The 22,698-nt window shown below is 39.6% G+C and overlaps 1 protein-coding gene across 3 annotated transcripts in view; it reads right to left on the bottom strand.

Annotated features, from left to right (window-relative positions):
- The window catches only part of tbc1d22a (TBC1 domain family, member 22a), a 183,152-nt gene that overhangs the window by 5,055 nt on the left and 155,399 nt on the right, over nucleotides 1-22,698 (bottom strand). For all 3 annotated transcript variants that reach the window (XM_053650349.1, XM_053650351.1, XM_053650350.1), the window contains one exon: nucleotides 13,193-13,288. In XM_053650349.1, the coding sequence (XP_053506324.1) occupies nucleotides 13,193-13,288 (96 nt within the window). The remainder of the gene's footprint in view (nucleotides 1-13,192; nucleotides 13,289-22,698) is intronic.

Here is a 22,698-nt window from a genome sequence, read left to right as displayed (position 1 = left end):
CTGTGGTTTTAATTATCTGCTAAATTAGCTAAAATATATATATACACACATATATATATATATATATATACACACACACACACACACACACACATTTTATATATATATATATATATATATATATATATATATATATATATATATACACACACACACACACACACATACACACATACATACACAAACATTATTATACTATTACACTTTCATAACACTATTATAAATCTATATGAAAAAATTCCTTCTTATAATATAAATAATATAATATTATAAATATAATATAAAAAATACTTCTTTACTTATTAATGCCGACTAACATATGTTTAAAAACAACACGAGATCTCTTCTGATAAATTTCATTTATGTACTTAACAGAAACGCAGTAAAGATTGAATGTTTCAAGAAAGAGACGATATATTTACACTGCAAATACTGATATCCTACCAAGTAAAAAAAAACTTGACTATGGGCAAGTTTATCAAAGTTTTCTTATTATACAACTATAACACAAATATAAGATTCTTCAGCCTGTTTTTAGCTACTTTTCCTCATTTCAAGCGCTCCATGTTCTTATTATACTGGACAAGACTATTTCGAGCTTGAAATTAATAGAAAAGGGGTCTAGAAACAATTTTAATAATCAAACATTTGGTTTATTTGTAATTTTATAATAGGAAATCCTAGATAAATTGGACTATATTAAAGATTTTTTCACTTGCCCAAGTCATTTTTTTGCAGTGTAAAAAAAAACTTGAATTTAATATGAGAGGGAACAGGCACAAACATAAACTTCACGAACGTTCACAAATGTGTAATTGCAAAACTATTTAAATTCTCAAAAACAAAAAAAAAAAAAACAGAACTGCCAATTAGGAAACTAGAATAATGAAAAAAAATAATAAAATCCCTCAAACCTAATGGCTATGAGCAGAAATGTGCGCTAAATTAAAGGAAATATTCAGCACACACCACCAGGATTACTAAACCCAGGAACAGAAAAAAAATGATCTCCCATGCGAAAGAAATACACAAAACTACTAATTACTGCTAAATTTATTATCACAAGCTGTCTAGTAAAGTACTGAACTCAGAAACAGGGAACAGATCCACTAAACAGGTGAAAGACATAAGCCATCCTTTCAGCTCTGAAATCTGGTCGCAGCCTGGAAACAAACGCTCTTTTGGTTGTAAGCAGAGAAGAGGAGCCTGCTGGAAATGTTAGGATTATTTAAAGTCTAATACATTCACAGTATTAGGTCTGCTGAGCTACTTATATCCTGTTCATTATGCACATGATTAGCAGCCTTATTTGGATTAAATTCAGTTAGTTTATCTGTGGGTCACCTGTGAGCATTAAAAACAGCTTATATTTCAGTTAACACTGAACTCTCACTGCCTTCCAATTTCTCTACATCATTTTCTATTAAACAAAAAGGTGTGCTCACAGTCCAAACCGATTTTTACACTAATTAGACAATAAAAGATTGCTTTTATCCATGTGTCATCATGTACCACGGTTCACCAAGCTACAACGGCTACCGACCTTTGTTAATAAACTTCATTTACATGGCACCTTTCATACTTTTAATTAACAATGCAGCTTTTTTTCCCCTTCACAGCTTTACAGTGTGAAGGGACAAAAAAAAAAGAACAGAACAAAGAAACAAAGTCATCAACAATTAGTGAGAAAGTACAATAAGAAAATGATAATAATCAAAGAACATCAGTTACAAAAAGAAAATACTATAAAATATAATATACAATAGTAGAAAAGTAGTATTTGTATGAAAATGCTTCACATTTTGAAGTAACAAAAAGAAAGAAAATGTATAAAAAAGTAAAATAGGCAAATAATAATAATAATGAAATATATAGCAGTGACACAAAGCAGAAAATAAAATAAATTTATATATATATATATATATGAACATAAATCATAAGAAATGGTGTACCCTAAAATAAAAATAAAATAATTCAAATATAAATATAAAAGTAATGTGATAGTAAAAGTAAGGCAAATAATCAAAGCTTGTTAAATGCTTAACTACCTAAAAAAAAAAAATTAAAATTAAAAAAAAAAAAAACCACAGTCAGGTCCTTGTGTACTTGGACAGTGACAATTTCCGTAATTTTGCCTCTGTACACCACCACAGGGGATTTGAAATGAAGCCATCTAAATGTGATTGAAGTTTAGACTTTCAGCTTTAATTCAAGGGTTTTAACAAAAAATACTGCATTAACTGTTTAGAAATTACAGCCTCCATTTACACAGGCTCAACACTGACTGACTGAGTAACTAACAATTCTAAATCTAAGGATTATTTTTAATATTTGGATGCAAATCCTTTGCAGTCGACGACTGCCTTGATATCTGGAACCCGCAGACGTCACCTAATGCTGAGTTTCCTCCCTTGAGATGTTTTGCCAAGCCTTCACTGCAGTCGCCTTTAGTTGCTGGCTGTTTGTGGGTCTTCACATCTTGACCGCTTCAGTACAAATCCATTGTGGTGGTGTACAGAGGCTGTATATGTTTTTAGCTGTTTGTTGTTTTTTTTAAAACAGTGATTGTTGCAGATTTCTTTAGCATTATTGCTGCTTTTCTTATATTATCTCCATGACCTCTGTATGTGTTGATGTATTAAATAGTTATAATTTGTTCATTTAAAAACACTAATGCAGGTTGGTATTAACTTGTTTCCCTAATGATGACACATTATGGATATTAAATGACAAACATCAACTATCCATATCCAGCTCTATCAACACTTTTAATTTCTCATTTTTCTTAGACATCCATAACATATCATTAGGCTTGTACGCTCATCAGCTACACACATAATGAGACCATCTACCTAATCAAAACGGTCATCATATCACAGTTTACATCTAATAAGAAGATTAAGATATTAATTACACGTGATGAACCAAGCCAAATGATTATATAAAAATGATTATGTAATCCAAAGATCTGCATAACTTCTGAGCATGACTAATAGATCAGGGACAGTTCATTTGACATGCACCTTAGGGACATGTCTGTAAAATTTAGACGAGTATTACGCTTAATGTACTAGAGTAACACAGTTAGCAAAGTTCATCGTTAATATCCGGTGTCGCGTTAGCGACGCCCCTTGTCCCCCAGTTCAGCACTGAAACGTTCTCGACATGGTATATTTAGAAGAAGAGACAGCAGATGAGGGCATTCCCATGATATCTCTCACGCTGTTCCTGCATATGTCATGCACCAGTATGAGTATGATAAGTTGGGACAGTACTTAATCAAGTCACGCTGTTAAATTGCTCACTAATTACAATTACCACAAAGCATGCAAAGAAACAAAACCAGGGTGATGATCGGGACATGTGAATTGGGAATGATTTCCCGTGGTTTAAATTATTGCGCGGTTGTGCGATAAAACCGCGCAAAGATAACCACCACCACCACCACAAGCTGACCGCAATGTGTTTTCTTTTATTGTTCTCTTCTGTTTATGACTTATCTTCGTACTTGATTTAATTCTGCTCTCCAGCTGATTGAAGAAGGCGACATAATTGGTCCAGAGCACAGTGGATTTTGAGCAGAACCGATAGCGATGGGAGAGCCACTCAATTATGGGCTTGTTCCATGCCGCTTTTGAACAACGTGACACTCTCGGACTGATAAACTGCCAGCCCAGATGACATCTCGCTAATGACTGTTCCTGGGAAGTTTTCACAAGCAGACTGCAGCTTGACCAAAGGGAGTGATTCACACAGCTTCTGAGCAGTGGAGCCACAATAATGAACGACTTCCGGCCTCTTCTCACTGGGCTCTTCTGAATTTGTAGGAATCGATGAGCGAACTCAGGACCAGCAGTACGCTCACTCCATCAAATGCCGGCGGCACAGCCCTACGGCTCCTCATGTTTTAAACATCCATGTGACTAACCAGCTGAGAAGGGTGATTGATCGCAGGCCACTTTATAAACAGCTTTGTTTAGAAGGGCTTTGATGAGCTGACGACTGCAAGGCTGCAGTCTAAGCTCGGGGGCACGTGGACATCACATAGGTTTGTAATTACTTCTGCATTTTGGTAAAAAGTCTTCCTTCCTTTCTTTTGCTACAAAGGCAACAATCCATCAACAAACTGTATTAAAGACCATTTAAAAGGGGAGGGATTGTGCTCACTCAGGAACAAGCAAAGCTAAAAGATAATCAATCATTAGGCGCACCTTAAACGAGGCTCCCCCTCACAAGCCGGGTTTGGACAAAATTGGTCCTTTCCTGATGAATGGGATGGGCTTCCTATTAATCTAGAGCGTTACAACTCATCCAATCTCTCAACTCCCCTAATAGAGTCAACACTATAACTCATTCCAGGGACGAAGAGAAATATGATCAGCATCGTGCTGTAAAGACTTTTTCAATGAGTATGGAACTAATTCTCTAATCCTTTTATTAAATGCTCCCAGGTGTATTAAAGTGCAACTTCAACCATGGCTAAAATGTTCCACACTTGCTAGGATCTTTCTGAAGCGTAAACAACCCATAGCCGTGTACATCTTGTTCGGGGATGTTAAAAGGTCATTCAAGCAAGGAAACTGACAATTAGACTACCTACAGTGTTTTCCAGATATTTGATTAAAGCTGTGTTACTATGGAAACAGCCATAACGGTCATTACTTTTTCCTCTTTTGAAAGACCATTAAGACTTTGTTAGGGTTATTTAGATACTTCAGAAAGTACCATCGCATAATGAAGAAGAATACAGCCTAATACAAATGGGAAAATAAACACCAAGAACTTAAAAAAGATGCTAAATATCTAATACACAACAAAGCAGGAATTTAATGTTAAAACAAATAAATAAATCAATAATAAAAGACAAAAAAAAAAAAAGATTATTAAGGATATAATAATGGACAATAATGGCTATAATAATAATAATAATAATAATAATAATAATAATAATAATAATACGCTGTAGTTATATTAATAGTAATAACAATAACAATCTACATTACCATCAGAGTATGTTTTAATGAAAATGTCATTTGTCTGTCATCAAAAACAAACATCGTCGTGCCTACTAGAAAGTTAACCCTATATTTTTATTATTTGATTATAAACATTTGTATCATACAAGAAAATAACACACTCAATTAAAAATGTGCTCTGAAAATGCTCATCTTTTACAAATATGTATAGGTCAGTAAGATGGTACGAGCAGTTCGCAGCTTTAGGCAGAATTGGTGCAATATCAGCGGAGTGTTTTTTTCTTAGTTAACTTTTTCAAACAAAGCTACTCCGTAAGCCATTGAGAGAACAACACGAATGCTGAGAGCCCTAAGCAGTAAGTCAATCAGGCAGTATGCTTGCACAATAAATTAAGAGCATGTGTGCTCCCAGTTATTCAGAATGACAGTGAATCCATTTAGTTTTGGCTCTTTGAACCACCTGAGGTGGAACAAGACAAAGCATTAAGAGCTAACAGTTGCTGGTTTTTAATTTAGCGGCATAATGAATGTAACAAATGTGAAGTGCTGTTTTTTTTTTCACCCTTCTTCTGTTCCTTCCTTTTACTTGTGGTTTTATTTATTCATTCGCTCTTATGTAAGACATGAAAGCAGGAAATGAAATGCAACTTCTTCATTTTTTTTCTGCTGCTGCTGTGAGTAAGAGAGATGCTATTCACTAAAGGCAACTAGGCTGAAAAGAGATGGAGGCACCACGTCAAAATTTAGTAAACAGACCAAAGAAGTGAACACGTTAATGCAAGTAAATAAAGCCCGTGCACGCGAATAGGGAGAAAGTGCAAGTGGTCTGTGACGCACGCTTGACTTTAGCTTGAAGCGTTCTGAGAACCCAGAGAGAACTTAAACCTCAGATACATCCTCTGATTATTAGCAGTATGGACTAGTAATGAAGCAGGGTGTAAGTATATTGCAGCAAGGCTTTAGTACAATATATCGCTATCACAGTCTTGGTATCCATGTGGGTGATTTAATTAATATCTGCATTCATTTAACGCTAATTTCTTTGCCTCGAGGAGAATATGATAGAATCTATATAGCCTTAAACCAGAGTTTCAAAGGGTACTTGTGCAAGCAGAGCCATAGTTCATAAGACACACACATTAACGCTTGCCACAGGGCTCGACATGTTCCCTCGCTGCTCCAAACTCCATTTAAATCAACCAATTAAAACTCTGAAGTGGGACTGATTTCTCACCGTCTCTCTCTCACCTATCCATCCACACACAACCACGTTATCCTCACCTCTCACTCGAGAGATGGATCTGTCACTACGATGAAGCTCCAAAGCACAATGTTGATCCACATTCCTTAATGGGTGTGAGTGCACAATGCGGCTGATGAGGGTCATGACCTCTGAGTACCACGGTAATTGATTGGGATGCAAGAGGGAGCTGTGGCCTCCCTGGCAAGTGGGTAAGTTAAGGGCAGGTGGCATATGGCATGTCTGGAGTGTGGAGAGACTCGGGCACTGAGAGGTGATGGCTAAAGTAAGTCTCACAATACTGCTAAGCCATATGCTCAGGACAGTCAATGTTATAAATCTCACAAAACTCCCAGCAGACAAGCTGTATCAGCTGAAATATGCTGATCTGAAATTTGTTTAAAAAAAAACAACAAAAAAAAACAAAACACAGACAAAAAAAGAAGAAAATTATTCAGTAAACTAAAACCAAAAAAGCAGAGGAAAAGGTTCTCGGTCCGTTTCATTAGCTCCTCCAAAGGCTACCTCGTTATGTGATAAACAAACCCCTAATGAGAGCTCATTTACTGCATATTGCCCTTGCTAAATGCCAGCAGGCTTTGGCATTTGGCTGTGCACATAGTGTGCAGTGGCACTCCGTGGTGGCGGGCACCAGGCGCCTCACAGATCAAATCTCACATCACAGCATCTCCATGCTTGCAGATTTACCTGCGCCAACAAACAATAATCAGGATGACTTTATTGGGCTATTCTCACTAAAGCAAGACATTAGCTCACTGAAACACATCGGCATTCCTGTGTGCGCTTGTCTTTTTTTTTCTTGCTTTGCTCTCTTCCTCCTAAGACAAACAGAGAAATCAGAGCAGGAAGTATTGATCAGCAGAGGTGCTCTTTTAATTAGGCAGGAACGAGTGTCTGCGGCGGGCAGACGCTGACCCGCAGGGCAGGAGGGACAGTTTCAAATTCCCATAAAACTACAGTGCAGTGACCCAGAGTAACAGAAGTGGAGGGACAATGGTGCGGAAAAGGTCACCACACAGAGAATGACTGCTTCAGGCAGACTGAGCTACAACACAATGTCTCTGAATAGAAATACAGCAGGTGTGTGTCTGCTGCATGCGGAGAACACTGTGCTCTTTTCTTGTCTCTCTCCTGCCTCGCTGATGCTCTTTGTCTCGTACTACATATTCATTAATTAGGTCCGTTTTATCCTGACATGAATTAACTGCATAGGTCTGACTGTAGTAGTGCAGTGTTGTAGACAATGCAGTACCCAAGAAGAACATTTATTACAAAATGCCTTTGCTTGCACAAGAAACAAGACTATTCGAGCTTGGCATATGCAGACTGATTGGGGCCTATGGGGAATGCTGCATGTCAGAAACTGCAGGAAACTTGGAGGAGAAGTTGAGAGTTTTCTGCAGTTTCAGATATAACAATTTACACGAGTCTACACAATCTTACATGGCTACAATATCCAGTGATGCTTACACTGATTATATTGTTATGCTCATATATATTATATTATATTGTTATGCTCATATATATTATATTATATTTTATATATATATATATATATATATATATATATATATATATATATATATATATATATATATATATATATATATATATATACCAGACCTACTAACATTTACCAGTTTTGTGCAGGAGCTCTGGAATTTAATATCAGAGTACTCTAAAATTAGTTAGGCCTTAAAAGTATGCCAAAAGGGCTGTGATTTTCTCCCCAGTAAAATGAGAGAGGAGCCACGTATTAATCTGAAATGATTTGCACAGGTGTTTTGAACTCGCCAGTATTAACCAACACTGCATGGAAGCTCCGCCCCTTTCCCCCCCCATCTTACAAGCTCTCAACTGAAGATCCCTCACTTTCTGTCACGGTAAATGGAGATCGTTTTGAGTTCATTAACGTGAAATACAATCTATCAGTGTGTGTTTGACTTAGCTAACATTAGACAAGTATACAGTTAACATCAATATATTGTGGATGAGACTTTATGTCTGGCTAAACAGCGTGGACAGCTGACAGTTCCACATGATTCCCCAGTGTTGCCAGATTTGCAGTTTTCCTGTGGAAATGACTTTGCCATGCTGCAACCATGCGAGTATATTGCTGGTTATAGGTGAACAGGCAAACTGGATTGTATTTCCCTCCAGTGCATATAGTACGTGCATATTCCTTTTATTATAAATGCGGGCTTGTGGTTATGATTACAATGTAGTGCACTGCCAGGTGCATCAGTGGAATTAACAGAAGTCTACAAATATAGTCAAATATACTGTGTGTGTTCAACTTAGCTAAAATTAGACAAGAATATAGTTAACATCAGTGTACTTTTTAGTGATGCACTAAAAATGGTCGAAAACCTTAAACAGGCCTACAACGACGTATCAAATCTAGCACCACAATATGTGAAAATGTTAATGGTGATGATAATTAGAAAGTTATAAATGTGACTTGTATATCACTTTATACAAGACTTTAGACAACTAATTTGTAAAAGAATTAGCTGGAAAATGCACTGTTATTGTTAACTGACATTACTACGTTAACATGTAAAAATCCAACACCCAGCAGAGTTTTGTGACTGCTGCTGCTGCTTCTGGTTTCGTGCCGAATTTCGACTTCCCAGGCAGAATCCGACTCCCCTTGGTGTGCACCTGCATTACAGAGTCGGCATCCCGATGCTGCATATTTACTTGAGACTTCTCTTTGTTAGGTGTGTTACTAGGACGTACGTTAAAGTCTTCGTGCTCGCCCTTGAATATGGTCTTTAACCTTTAACGGATCAGCTGGAGGCTTGGATCGTATTCTGTTTCACTTTGAATGGAAGTGTAATTATTATTACTACTATTCTTATTATTTGTCTATTCACAAAAGCATCATTCTTGGATATGACCAATCCTTATAACTAGCTGTGATTAAGTGATCAGTGGGCAGGAAACCATTCATTGCAGTACTCCGCAAGACAATATTTCATTGTGACCTTTGTGATTCTTGCTCTCACAGCAAACACCTGGTTGTTAATGAACACACAGACGAGAACGAACAGGGTCACCCGTTAACTTACAGATAGGAAGAAGTGCTCTCATACAATCCGCTGGTAGCAGGAATACTGTCTCCACCGACGAGCAGGCTGGTAATCAGATTTCTGGTATGCTGATCTAAAGGAGATGAATAACACTAGATCCAGTCTTCACTATCAGATGCGAGCCATATTCATTTCTTAACGCTGGTCTTTCAGTTATCGCGAAAGTAATTAACTTCATAGACATTCTCATGTACACTTTTGCATTAAGCTTCCTAGTCATTTCGCAAAGATTTATAGCTGTCCCTGAAAGAGTTTTCAAAGGGTACACTTTGAAAAACATCCCGCTAACAATCCATTATGGCGGTCTGAGTCCACAAGGCCAGGGAGCGTGTGAGAATCTTGATTAGGGATGAAGCAGAATACCATACGGTTTATCATGTTTCAACCTACACACTATTACACCACCTTGTATATCACTGCCCACAGGGGGAAATGGCTTCCTAAATGGCCAACTTAGAAGAGTTATTAGAATGCCACAGGAAATGAATATTAGTGAAAGATTATTAAGCAAGTGTAGTAGAGTGTGAGGCCATGAACTAAAAACTGCTACTACATTACCTATGGAAAACAAGTACACACTTTTTCTTGGTTGTTATTTAAAGAGCACATTGTTAAATCTTATTTAGTTTAAATAAATAAATAAATAAATATATATATATATAAAAATAAGTAAATAAATAAATAAATAAATAAGTGTGCCAGCACTTTGTAACAGAGAGAGGCTCCTTTAAGTTTTCAGGCACAGGGCTTTACTTTTTTTGTGTGTGTGTGCTTTCTCTAGAACATGACAAGCTGTAATTTTTCTTTTGTCGTTAATTTTAAGTCAGAGAAAACAGAAAGCCTGGAGGGGATGACTGTTTAGATTTGTTATAACGTAAGTGATAATGGGACCTTTCTTTGAGGACGCGCCAATTCATTAACTGCATCCATAAACAGATAAAAGTACGGTACAATGTGTCATTCTTTAATAAATAATAAAACTGTTAGCGTTGGCAAATTGCTGTTGTCAGGCTGCACCACACCAACGCACTGTTAATTTTCATTCGTCTTTTTTTCTTTCTTTTTTAAAATGTCCTGTTGTATTTTATTCCTTACATACATCCTGTCTACACTCCACTTACTTTAATTGCTGTGCCGCTTGCGATTTATTTCAGGAAAAAGCTAGCATTCAACTCGTAACACACATCATTCACTACTATCTCTTAATAACTAATATATATATAAATAACTGACTCATTCAGTGAGCGCCTTTATGAATTATCAGTTATTGTCCCTATAGCTCTTCAGATTAAAAAATATAAATTGTAAAAAATAAAATGATACTGAGTATCGTTTCTCGGGCCAGAACTTACAGCAACATTTTCCTTTTTTTGTGTGTGTGTGTGCATTTTCCTTGTCAAGGAGGTAGTCCTGTCAATCAAATGCTGTGGATGAGACTTTAGAGAGACACTGTGTGCTTCAGACAAAGTGATGTCTGGCTAAACAGCGTGCACATCTGACAGTTCCACATTATTCCCCAGTGTTGCTAGATCTGCAGCGTTCCTGTGGAAATCACTTTGCCATGCTGCAACCATGCGAGTATATTGTTGCTTACAGGTAAACACCTAAGTTGGATTTTTTTTTTTTTTGCAGCACAAACAGTAAGTGCATATTCTTTTATGCATGCAGGGTGTGGTTAGGATTACGATGTAGTGCACTGCCAGGCGAAAATGGTGCATCAGTGGAAATAACAGACATCTATAACTACAAAAGGAAATGTTTAAATTAAAACGGTGGATTCGTTTTACAGAATGAAGGGTTAGCTTACTGTCAGAGAAAAGGCAAAAGGAAACAGCATTGTGTATGTGCAAAAGATTGTTAACACTTTTTTAACATGTCACAATAGATATTAGCCTGACATGGAGGGTTGCATCAAATTGAATTCGTTTTCGGATCTGATCCACTAATGTGTTTTGTGTTATGCTTACGACGATGCATCGTGCATGCAGGAACACAACTCGTATTAAAACTGACAACCATAACATTGCTCATTGGTTTTATAAAATTAAGCAAAAGTTGCTTAGAGAAAGTCAGCTTGGCTGCTGTGAAGATGGCACTTTTGGATCAGTATCAAGTATCGGATGACACCCACAGCTCTGATATCAGTATAATAACAAAACTGGGCAACAGAAAAGACCTTGTCCTAATCGCTTGGAGTTGAAATCATGAATGGCACTTCCACAGCGATCCCTGGCCGGAGCTAAAGGAGCACAATTAGCCGTGCTCTCTGGGTGGGTCGGATGGCATACTCTCGCTCTCCCTTTGTCAATCAAAGCAACACGTGGGAGTCTGCGAGCTCATCTATTGAGTAGGTTACATTGCCATGTGAACGCAGCATGAGCAGCAATTCGAAAGGCGCAGTTGGAACGCTTCACATGTCTTGAAGGAAGCACGTGCTAGTCTACACCCTCCCTAGTTCATAGCTGTTGTATGATAGAAGACAGCTGGCTGGTGAGTGGGAATTGGCAAGTGACCAAATCCTTGTCACTGACCTTCCCTTACCTTACCTGTGCATCCTTACTTCAGGACCAGTTGGTAAGATCTGAACATAAACCTTTTGTTCATGCAAACACAAGGCAAAATACAGTTCTCATTAGTTTCACCGTTGTTACTGAAGAATATACGTTAAGATGAATAAGTAAATAATAAGCCAGGACTTTCCGGTGCACTCTGCAGCCTACACTAAGTGAATGAGAGGGTGGCTGAACAGAGACTAATGTGAAAGAGAGACTTTGTGTTGGTGTAGAAGACCCGAGGAGGGCAGAGACAGATGTGTGTGCCCCTTGCTTGTGGGTGGCTCTGTGAATGCCAAGTGGAGCCTGGCAGGCTGCTGCAGTGGTGCTGCAGAGGATCATACTGAATCAGTGGGCACCGTAAACACAATCAATCAACTGCCTGCCCTGCAACACACCACATACACTATGCACCCCTGACACACTGCATATTCAACACACCCACACACAAACATCTCATCAAATACATGCATACTCAGGCACACACAATCTGAGGCTACAAAGACACCGGGAGAGAAAACAACAACAAAAAAAAGAGAAACGTGGAGAGGAAGAAAGAGAGCATGAAGAACAAGAGACTAGTGAGGCAAAACGCTGCAAAAGGGAACAAAGTAATGTATAAGTGTTTGACATGCAATGCTGGCAGGAGAGAAATGTGCTAATTGGTGTGTACTGAGTTGAAAAAAAAGCACTAATAAGATGTGGTACGGTTAGAGATCAACTTCAAGCAGCCTCCCCAACCTGTCCCCAGAGCTCTGCAAAAGCTCCATTATTCCTCCACCAGATCCCAGCACTGAATTGCTGGTTCAGGTGGAGTGGGAACTGGGGGGTGTGATGCAGACCATCCGAGCGTCCCTGAAGACTGGCCTGGAAAACACTGACCTAGAGATAAAGTCATAGGCGGTAAGTGGGTTCTATGCGATGCTGCCTCGGGGCATAAGTAACCAAGAGGGACTTCAGAAACTCACAAATCTTCTTCACCTAAACTCTTAACTTAACATTTATGTTGGGGATGGAGAGAGAGAGAGAGAGAGAGAGAGAGAGAGAGAGAGAGAGTGAGGGGACAACCACCCAATGTCACCTTAAAGCAGCTGCCACAGTCATCACGTTAATGCACCTGCAATGACCCAGTGACCCCCAGAGTTAATGAGGATAGAGGGGCTTGAACGAGGACACTTACTGCAGCTCTGGGAGTTGAGAGAGGCATGGCAAAGACAACACACACACGCACACACACACATGCACACACACACATTCACACAAACACACGCACAAACACAAAGGGAGATAGGAATTTTCCAAACTCACCTGGAAGTCCTTTTCCTCCAAAATCTCCTTCCTCCAGTGCACCAAGAAAGCAGCACACACGTACAGGTGGAAGTGGGAGAAGCCCTCGGGCTCGGCCTGACAGCAACATACAAAACAGAGCAGGACAATCATCAGAACATGAGCTCGGAACAAGAGTGGATTAATGAGCGATCCTCGAGCCCTCTGAGAAATAACTGGGCCAAGGTTAGATAAACTGCGAAGGCTTCCGGACGTCCCCCATTCACTCTAATAAAGCGAAACTATCTATTATATTCTTCTACAAGGTTCATTATCAATCACTGCTTTCAGACAATACTGAAATACACTGTACATACTAAAGAAAGTCATCGATATGTGGATTACCACGAGATTCATCAGGCTTTGAGATTATTCCTTAAAAAGCGTCTCTAGAACTGAATTGTGGGTAAATGCAGGTGCTCCAGGGATAGAGGAATGCTATGATTTGCTAAGGAAAGTTCTCTCTTATAGAGTATACAACAGGGCACCCGGGCATGCGGGGATGAAAGAGGAGTTTCAGAGAAGTGGTAACATCTAGGCTGTATGAACAAAGACTCAATAAAACCCATCTACTATTTTGTAGTTTGTGTCTGCATCGCTTTTCTGAAAAAAGATATAAAGGTGAGAAAAGAAATGGCTAAAGTACACACAGTGGGGCTTGAAAGTTTGTGAACTCTTTAGAATTGTCTATATTTCTGCATAAATATGACCTAAAACATCCTAAAAGTAGATAAAGAGGACCAAATGGATCGAACGAGACAAAAATATTATACATGGTCATTTATTTATTTATTGAGGACAATTACCCAATATTACATATCTGTGAGTGGCAAACGTTCGTGAACCTTTGCTTTAAGTATCTAGTGTGACGTCCTTGTGCAGCAATAACTGCAACTAAACATGAAACTCTTTATGCAGAAATATAGAAAATTCTAAAGGGTTCACAAACTTTCAAGCACCACTGTAAATAAACTAAAACTGAATAAATCCATTATTTAAGGCTCTCAGAAAATGAACCGGCTGATCCTAGTCAGGCGGAATGGTGATAACCCCACAGACAAAGATAACCTCCCTCATCTGCATATGTACATATTATCCCAGCATAAAGCTAGAGCCCAAACAGGACACATGACACACAAAGCAGGACAGGTGATAACCGGCGCTCAGAGAATACGAGCGCTCTGTAAGCAGTGCACGGCACAAAGTTGTTTTAGTTTGCAAATGCAAGCAAACATGAGTCAGCATGCGCAAACAGACAGACGAGAGGAGAGCAGTCATTGTTGTTCAAAGAGCATGGGTTCTACAAAGGGCGTGAGCAGGATGGCTCCTACAGCCGGCTGTGAGAGAGCTTCACACAGCAGAGACCACAATCATCTTTTATGCCAGCCACAGACAGGACTTAATGAAAATCAATGGCTGGCCTGCTTTCTGCCAATAAACAAGCAAGATGGGTCTCCTCTTCAAGGGTAAATGAGAGCAATGGAAATATTCCTGACTATGGCCTTCAAAACCGCAGTAGCCTTTGGGGCCACGTCTCCTGTCTGGCACAATTAGCCTGAAGTCATCTTCTGTCACTTCCTTGTCAAAGTGACCACACGAGCATGAAATCCGCTTAATTAGACAGTCGACAGACAAGCTGAGGCTGCAAGAGTGCCTGCATAAGTCTAATCATGTGGAGAAAACGCAGCACGTTGCTGCACTGTGTTTACATGGATCAATGTATCAAACAAGAGCCTATGGTCAAAGTCTTTCGCAAATTCCACACAGCAGATAGGAGCTAAAATTCCATTTCCCTAAACGACTACGCCTACGACCAGCAGCTACGAGCAGACTCTAAACATGCTGGGACTGGGCAGGATTCCCATTCGATGAAAGGCACGCGAGTGTTAAAAATCCATAAAGATAAAACACGTGCTCTAAGTGTTCACATTCATGTTCAATACATTCCCATTACGACAGAAGTCCATTTCAAACACTTGTACCGTACTAGAAACATTACAATAACTGTAACTCGCTGATTTTACAATAAACGGAGAAGGAAAAAGCAGGAATAAGTACATAAAAGAAAAACAACATGACAAAATGTCAAAAAAAAAAAATATGAAGGAGAAGAGGAAAACACCAACAGAAAAACACCCATCACAGTGGCTATGTTGAAAAGACACCTGTATTCTGGTGTAGTGGTAGTTTTTAGACTATATGTGCAAGACCACTGAGAAAATCTGAACACGGTGCATATGCGCACTGTGTACGTACACTAGCATGTTTAGTAGCGGTAACAAAATGTATCCCCTAATGAACAACAGCGGACTGGCTTTTGGGTATGAATGACTAATCAGGGTCGTCACAAACGAGAGGAAGAAAAAGCACTCCATAACATTTTATTACAAACACACAGACATAACTGTGGAAATAAAAATTACCTGAGATGTGTTTTCTAGGCATTCAGGAAAATAAAATCATAAATATAGCAGCTATAAAATAAGACAATATTGCACCACTGTGAGCATGAATGAAGACCAGAATGAGAGAATGAGGGCTTCACTGGCTATCCTAATTGGTCAATTTAATTATTTTTTCTGTTTATCCCCTGGGGAGCAGTGCTGGTTATGGAAGCTTAATTAATGGGGACAGTGGAGGATAGCCGCTGATACACTCAAGTAACCAGAAGAAAGGAAAAGCGTGCGCTACACACATACAGACACACACACAGACACAGAGAGCCACATGCAACTGAGCCACACGCAGAGGTATTGACTTTTATTGTCATATCACACGCAGCACGAATACCTAATATAGAAAACAGCAAGAGAAAAATCCCTGTGCGATGACAAACTCGCACTGTTCACCTTGACGTATCTTTCCATTTATCACAGGCTCCCCGGTCCCTATTCTGCATATGAACAATCCTAGTTCCCAAAAATATAACTCTCAGACACAGGTCTACTTTCAGTGTGTATTTTTAGAAGACTTCATTAGAAGAACATCAGGAAACTAAGCACCATTACCAGCTACCCAGGTTTAACTTACACATGTGAGCCTATGCTCTGGTGTATCGAGTATCGAGATCTGTTTTGGACAACTGTAACAGGAAAGTGAATAAAACATTTAGAACTGTTCCCTATGTGATGCCATGCTCAGCTGAAAGAACTCTCACCAAGCAAGGCTGCCTCATGTCTCGAACACAGTACAGAGACTGCATAACTAGGTTCAGCACCTGTATGACGGGGTAACTCTCCATACCACATGGTGGCAGTAATAACTATTAGTAATCACCAAAAAGATAACTGGTAGAGATTCAATACTGTAGGGGGAAAAAAAGTATACAGCTGGGTCACAGATGGTGAACTATGTACTATATATACTACACACTGTGTACTTGAATACCTATAGTGGCATCTTTTTTGACATAATTCAATAACATGAGGTTTGGGATGTAACCAAGTAAGTAACAAACTAGCTTGGCTGCCATATTATTCCTCTCTGAATCGATAAAACGGTCTAATCTGAATCTGAGGATGCTTCACATACGCAGTGTTTAGAATGGTTGAATTGAACAAATTTCCCTTTTCCACTTTTAGGCAGCTGAGGACATAGCAATCATTAAAATAACTGGTCTGAAATTGTCTGAGCGAGGTGGCCTCGGTCTAGTTCCAAGCAAACATGGTTTGATTGCGATTCAAGCCTGAATCTACCCAACTGCAGGAGGTGAACCAAACATGTTGTTTGGGGCTGGATGTGATGCAGAAAAATGCTTTAAAACTAGTTATTCATATAATTATCCAATCATTTCTTTAGCGGCAGCTCCATGCTTTCCATGGCCGGGGGATTTTGTTTACCTACGTGTCCAAGATTTTTCTATTTTCTTTGGCTTTTTGGTTTATTTAATTACCTAGAGTGAACCAAACCAAACAAATAAACCAAAAGTAGTCTGTTCAGATTTTACAAAAGTCTCCATAGAAATTAAAGGTCTACTTGAGTGTCATAGCAAAACCTTACATAAAAAAAATGGAAAAGCTAAAAAGATAAATAAATAAATAAGACGACTCTATGTATATGTCCACTTGACAAAAGCAATTTATTTGCTCATGTTCCCTTTCTCCTTTCACTAGTCCTTACAGCCAATCGGGGGTTTCTTTTTCCCCACTTCAATTACCCATCCTCAATTGGTGTTGAAGGGGTCTGACAACGGGCCGACTAGCACAACTGGTTCAGGACACATCACAAATATTACAGGCGACATCGTCTTCCAAGCATCAGAACCTAAAGTGAAAAGAAGAGCCTACGTAAGCACCTATGTGGCACCGGACCCACTCTTGGTCATTTGGAGAGCCAAACTCTTCTCCTGTACTATACACCTTCTTCTAGTAATCGACATATCCATACCAGAAAAGAAACCGTACTAAAGAAAGCCGTGCCGGAAGCATGAGTCTCACCTACACATAGAGTTTTAAAAGCCTGAGGAGGCTGAAAGGACTTGAAAAGGAAAAATAAATAAATAAAACACCTCTCTACCTACCTGCCTACCTAGCTATCCATCAGTCCATGCTGTGAAAGACAGGCAACAAGACATGAAAGAAAGTGAGTCAGAGTGAGGAAAAGGGACAGAGACAGAGAGATAGTGAGTGAGGGCAGTTCTCTCTGAGTTATGTGCTGGGTGATGATTGCCTATTGGTGTAACCTCGCGGCCTTAATCAGAGCGGCTGAGAGGACGGCTGTCTGAGGGTATCAAACTGTGACACACACACACACACACACACGGCTACAGTGCTTTATTACTTTATTAACTCCCTCTACCTAGGAGATATGAGACTCATGCTGTCACAGAAAAGTGTCTTCGCTCTTGGCTAGCACTTCCTGACTGCAGTGTGTGTGCACCTATCTTTATACTGGACATTTGTGTGCAAGCTTGTAGCACTGATTAATAAGGATAATGCCAAGAGAGAGAAGTGATGCAGAGGGCCTGATTACTCCAACCAGTCCATCTCCATGTGATCCCTTCACAGTACACTTACCTGAAGCAATCACATTTTGCACTACATTTTAGCATCGAGCTCTGAAGCTTTGGCATCAACTCGGTCCATATACGCTTCAAGGAACTTGGAGCCTTTTGACCATTTCTGATTTGCTTTTTGGCAAGCGGCACAGTAATCAAGACGGACAGATCTGTGGTTTGATGCAAACGACAGGAACTGAGTCACGTGCTTACGTGCTTTTGACGCTGTCTGTTTGAAGTGTGCTGAAGTTCTTCGCTTTGTCTCCATGATCAAACTAAACCCTTTGAAGCTGAGATGGCTACACACTTCACTTCTACACAAGGGAAGGCTTTTCAGTCCTTTATAGGAGATATGGTACAGAGAGAGAGCAGCTAACACTGAACCTCTGCAGAAAAGCTTTTTCCAAGTGCTTGGCGCTGCAACAGATTGAAATAAAACATTTACAGGACATACTTTCCTATCCAGCTTTCTGAGGCCAAATCCTACCAACAATCAAGGCATGTATGACAAGCTTAAAACATTTCTAAAGCCATAACTACTACATTCATTCCTTCATCTTCAAAATTCCAGTGTCCTCCCACCTCAAAGCACATAAGGTAATGCAAGGTATGTTTGGTGAAGTGTGAAACCTGTGAAAAATCCAATCGCAGGTCCACTTGAAAACAGTGGCCTGGGGTTTGCTAAAACCAAACCCTATTGTGGTCCATATCAGGTGGGGAGGCTACCCACACGCAGCACTGCATGCCGAGTAACAATTGTCATGCGACTCCCTGTTTCAAGTTTTGTGATGCCGGGGAAAAGGTTGTTATGGTCAGTGGTGGAGATGGAATACCTTACTGATATATGAAACCAAACTTTCATCGGACTGGAGCACTGTAATTAGCTCACATTTGTGGTGCAAATGCTTGCACTGAGAACATCAACGGCTAAAAAAAAAACCCCTTATATGCAAACAGCTCCTCGTTTGAAGGTTTTCCTGCATGACGACATGCTGTGCATCAAAACGGTGTTGGTACCAAAAGACGAAGCTCGTGCCTACCACTTTGCAAACCCGCATGCACAAAGGTCAAGTCTGGAATTGCACAATCGATCCACAATTCAGAAGGAATTCTTGATTGTGAAAGCAAATTGCCGATTATGATCCCCTTCCCCCAAACAAGCACAGAATAGGTCCTGGGTGTGGACTCAATTATAAGGTCCAAGAACGAAAACATCAGACTAGACACTCAGGACAGTATATTGACTCCACAAGGCACGGTCAAGGGAACAAAGGCAATCTTGGTGATTTTATTTCAGTAATCCTGCAGCCTCCTACAGCATGAAGGAAACATGATAGGGAACATGGGGCTACTGTGATGAGTGCCTGAGGTTTTTACAGAGAAACAAGAGATGAACTATTGATGTTCCAAGTCCTGTGTCTCTGACCTGGGTCCTGGCCACTGGGTATTGACCTTTCTGTGTCAGAAAACAGAGGCCAGTCATTTGAAAGAGTTCAGCAGAACAGGATAAAGGGTTAAGGGTTACTGGTCCAAATTCCCAGTGGGGCATCTGTGCCTGACAATGAGATTTTCACTGTCAGAGGGGGGGGGACGCGAAGACAACTCGCTTTACTCAGCAGCATACAAAGAATGCGTGTGTCTACCCCCATATATGCAAGGATGCATAAAGTACTGGAATTTGTCAAGGATCCATTCCATATCTGACTTCATTTGCATTCAAAGTGAAAGCCTACATGAACGTAATGCTGATGGAAAGGGCTGCCAGAGTAGGCTGAACCTGAAGTTGATCTCCTCAGGGAAGCATAGTGCAGACGAGCCTGTCATGCCCGTGTTCATCTTTAGGCTCATTACAGATCTACCGTACCTCCTTGAGCTAACTAAGCAGCTTAGAGCAGAACAGCAGGGAGTACATGGCCATACTGACGACAGCACGAGTGACTGTTCCTGCTGAAGCTGGTAATCTATGGCGTGGCTATGCGCTCCTCCGACTGCTTCCATCTCTTTTCATTCCAATATACACCAGGCCTGGGGTTCAGCACTTTCACTACTCAATCGCCAGCCTGAAGAGCCGGGGACAGTGCACTTCCTAGCGCCGACGCTAAGCCGTTTTCACTTAACAGAGAATTCGAAATGCACAGCAAGTGATTTGGACAGCCTTCAGGCAGAAGAAGCTCAGGGAATATGCACACCAGAGTTTTGTGAGGGAAAAAAAGAGAATAAAACAGAACTCTCCCTCGAGGTTGGGAATATCAGACTATAAGGTAATTCTCACTTGTTCTCTTACTGTCTGCAAGCTGTAAAGCTTCAGCCAGAGCTCCTGTATACACATTGCTCAGACATGCATTGGAGTATGAAAGGCTATAGGGGGTTAAGGTGTCAGGAGAGGACCAGTCTTTGAGTAAAGTGGTATTTTTTGAGAGCTGAAACTGCTTTGGGATTTTTAATGTGCAAATGATATACACTACACACACACACACACACACACACACACACACACATACATAATAATGTGAAACCAAAACAACGTGAACACAGAAAGCTGCACACACACACACACGCATATATATATATATATACATACATACATATATACATACATATACATATATATATATATATATATATATATATATATATATATATATATATAAAATGTATGTATATATGTATGTATATATGTATATATGTATAATGTATATATATATATATAAACATTGTGGTTAGCAAAGATGCTTTCTTTCAGTCAGAAGTAGAAATAAAATGTACAGTTGGAGCTACCTGCTATGTTGTGATTGGGTTAATACATTGGCTTTTCCTGATATGATTAAAAAAAATAATAATAATAAAAATAAAAACAACAACTAATTTTGCTCACAGCATGTATCACAATTCAAATTGTCATGTTTATTTACAATACCCACTATTTATTTTTTTACAACTTCTAATTATCAATCCATTTTATTTCATTTGATTCTTTTTCTGCATATTCAACTAGAAACTGGATTTACAGTGCTTATATTAAAGTGAAACGTTTTTGTAATTTGTTCTGTCAAAGGACCAACGAATTCCACAAACATCAGATATATGGTAAATGGTCTGCACTTATATAGCGCTTTTTTTAACCTTAGCTTTACACTGGTTCTCATTCACCCATTCACACACACACACACTCACACACCAATGGTAGCAGAGCTGCCATGCAAGGCAGTAACTTGCCATCGGGAGCGACTTGGGGTTCAGTGTCTTGCCCAAGGACACTTCGGCATGTGGAGTCATGTGGGTCGGGAATCGAACCGCCAACCCTACAACCCGCCAACCGCCTGAGCCACAGCCAGGCGGAGCGGACAACCCGCTCTACCACCTGAGCCACAGCCTCCCAAAGGTAATAAATAAGGTCTACATACAAATATCAGTCAATGAAGGTTTTCTTCTGTCTAGTAAGTATGTTTCAAGTGTCTCATATAACAATATGAATAATCTTAAATCTACAAACATAAGTGACTATGAATTTCTCAGTGTTTCTTTAAAATACTCAGAAAGCTGTTATGAAGCAGTGAAGCTCTCTTTTAAACACACGAACATGTTTCTGTTTCAAATAACACTGCCTGTATATTATCCATGCCACAAACCTATTCATGTGTGCACAAAAATTCTGTGTGATAAAGCAGAATTTCACAAACTCTGCATTCCTGAAGACATGCACTTCAAAGTGATGTGCACACGCATGCTGTCGATACTGGAATCGAGACGAAGTGTTAAAGCTGCCAGCGAAGAGGTGGGTTAATGTAGTAAAAACGTACAGCTGTACAAGCTTTTTACTGCAATAAAATATTTATACCAAAGTGCAGCTTGGTACGCTGAATACTTGAATGTGATTGGACATAATGTATGCATTATTTCTGTATCACTACACGACTTGGAGAGTTCTTCTGGCTGTAACGTTAAAGATAGATTTATATTAATATGTTTGTTCTAATAACAGCTCGTCCACGTTTTTTGTTAGGAGACACTTATTTAACGTGTATGGATGTGTCTCGAGTGTCAGCAGGCGTCTTTGTAACAGCCACAGTACTGGAAACTCTTCAGGACAGAGGAGAGTAAGAGAAAGAGAGATGGGTGATGGAATGTTTATTGTTGCTATAACGTACATAATAATTGGAACGAACTTGCTTTGTAGACATTCCACAAGGTTACCTATAAACTTGTGCGCCATGTCATTCATTAATAAATGAAACGTTTCAATCGTTTGCGAATGGTATAAGCCGAACACCACACTCCAGACCATACGGTGAGTAGAAAATTATTAAAATAATCACTTCAGGGTGGATCAGAAAGTAGAAGATTCATGTGTGATTATGTGGAAACACATTTACAGCAACCTGGCCTCAAGCTGGGGGAACGATGGCTTAGTGGTTAGCTCTTGGTTTCTCACCTCAGGGGTTAAGGGGTTCGAATCCTGCCTCTGAACTTTGTGCACAGAGTTTGCATGTTC

This window comes from Ictalurus furcatus, chromosome 19, assembly GCF_023375685.1.
Source record: "Ictalurus furcatus strain D&B chromosome 19, Billie_1.0, whole genome shotgun sequence".
NCBI classification, from domain to species: Eukaryota; Metazoa; Chordata; class Actinopteri; order Siluriformes; family Ictaluridae; genus Ictalurus; species Ictalurus furcatus.
This window is presented reverse-complemented; position numbering and strand designations above follow the sequence as displayed.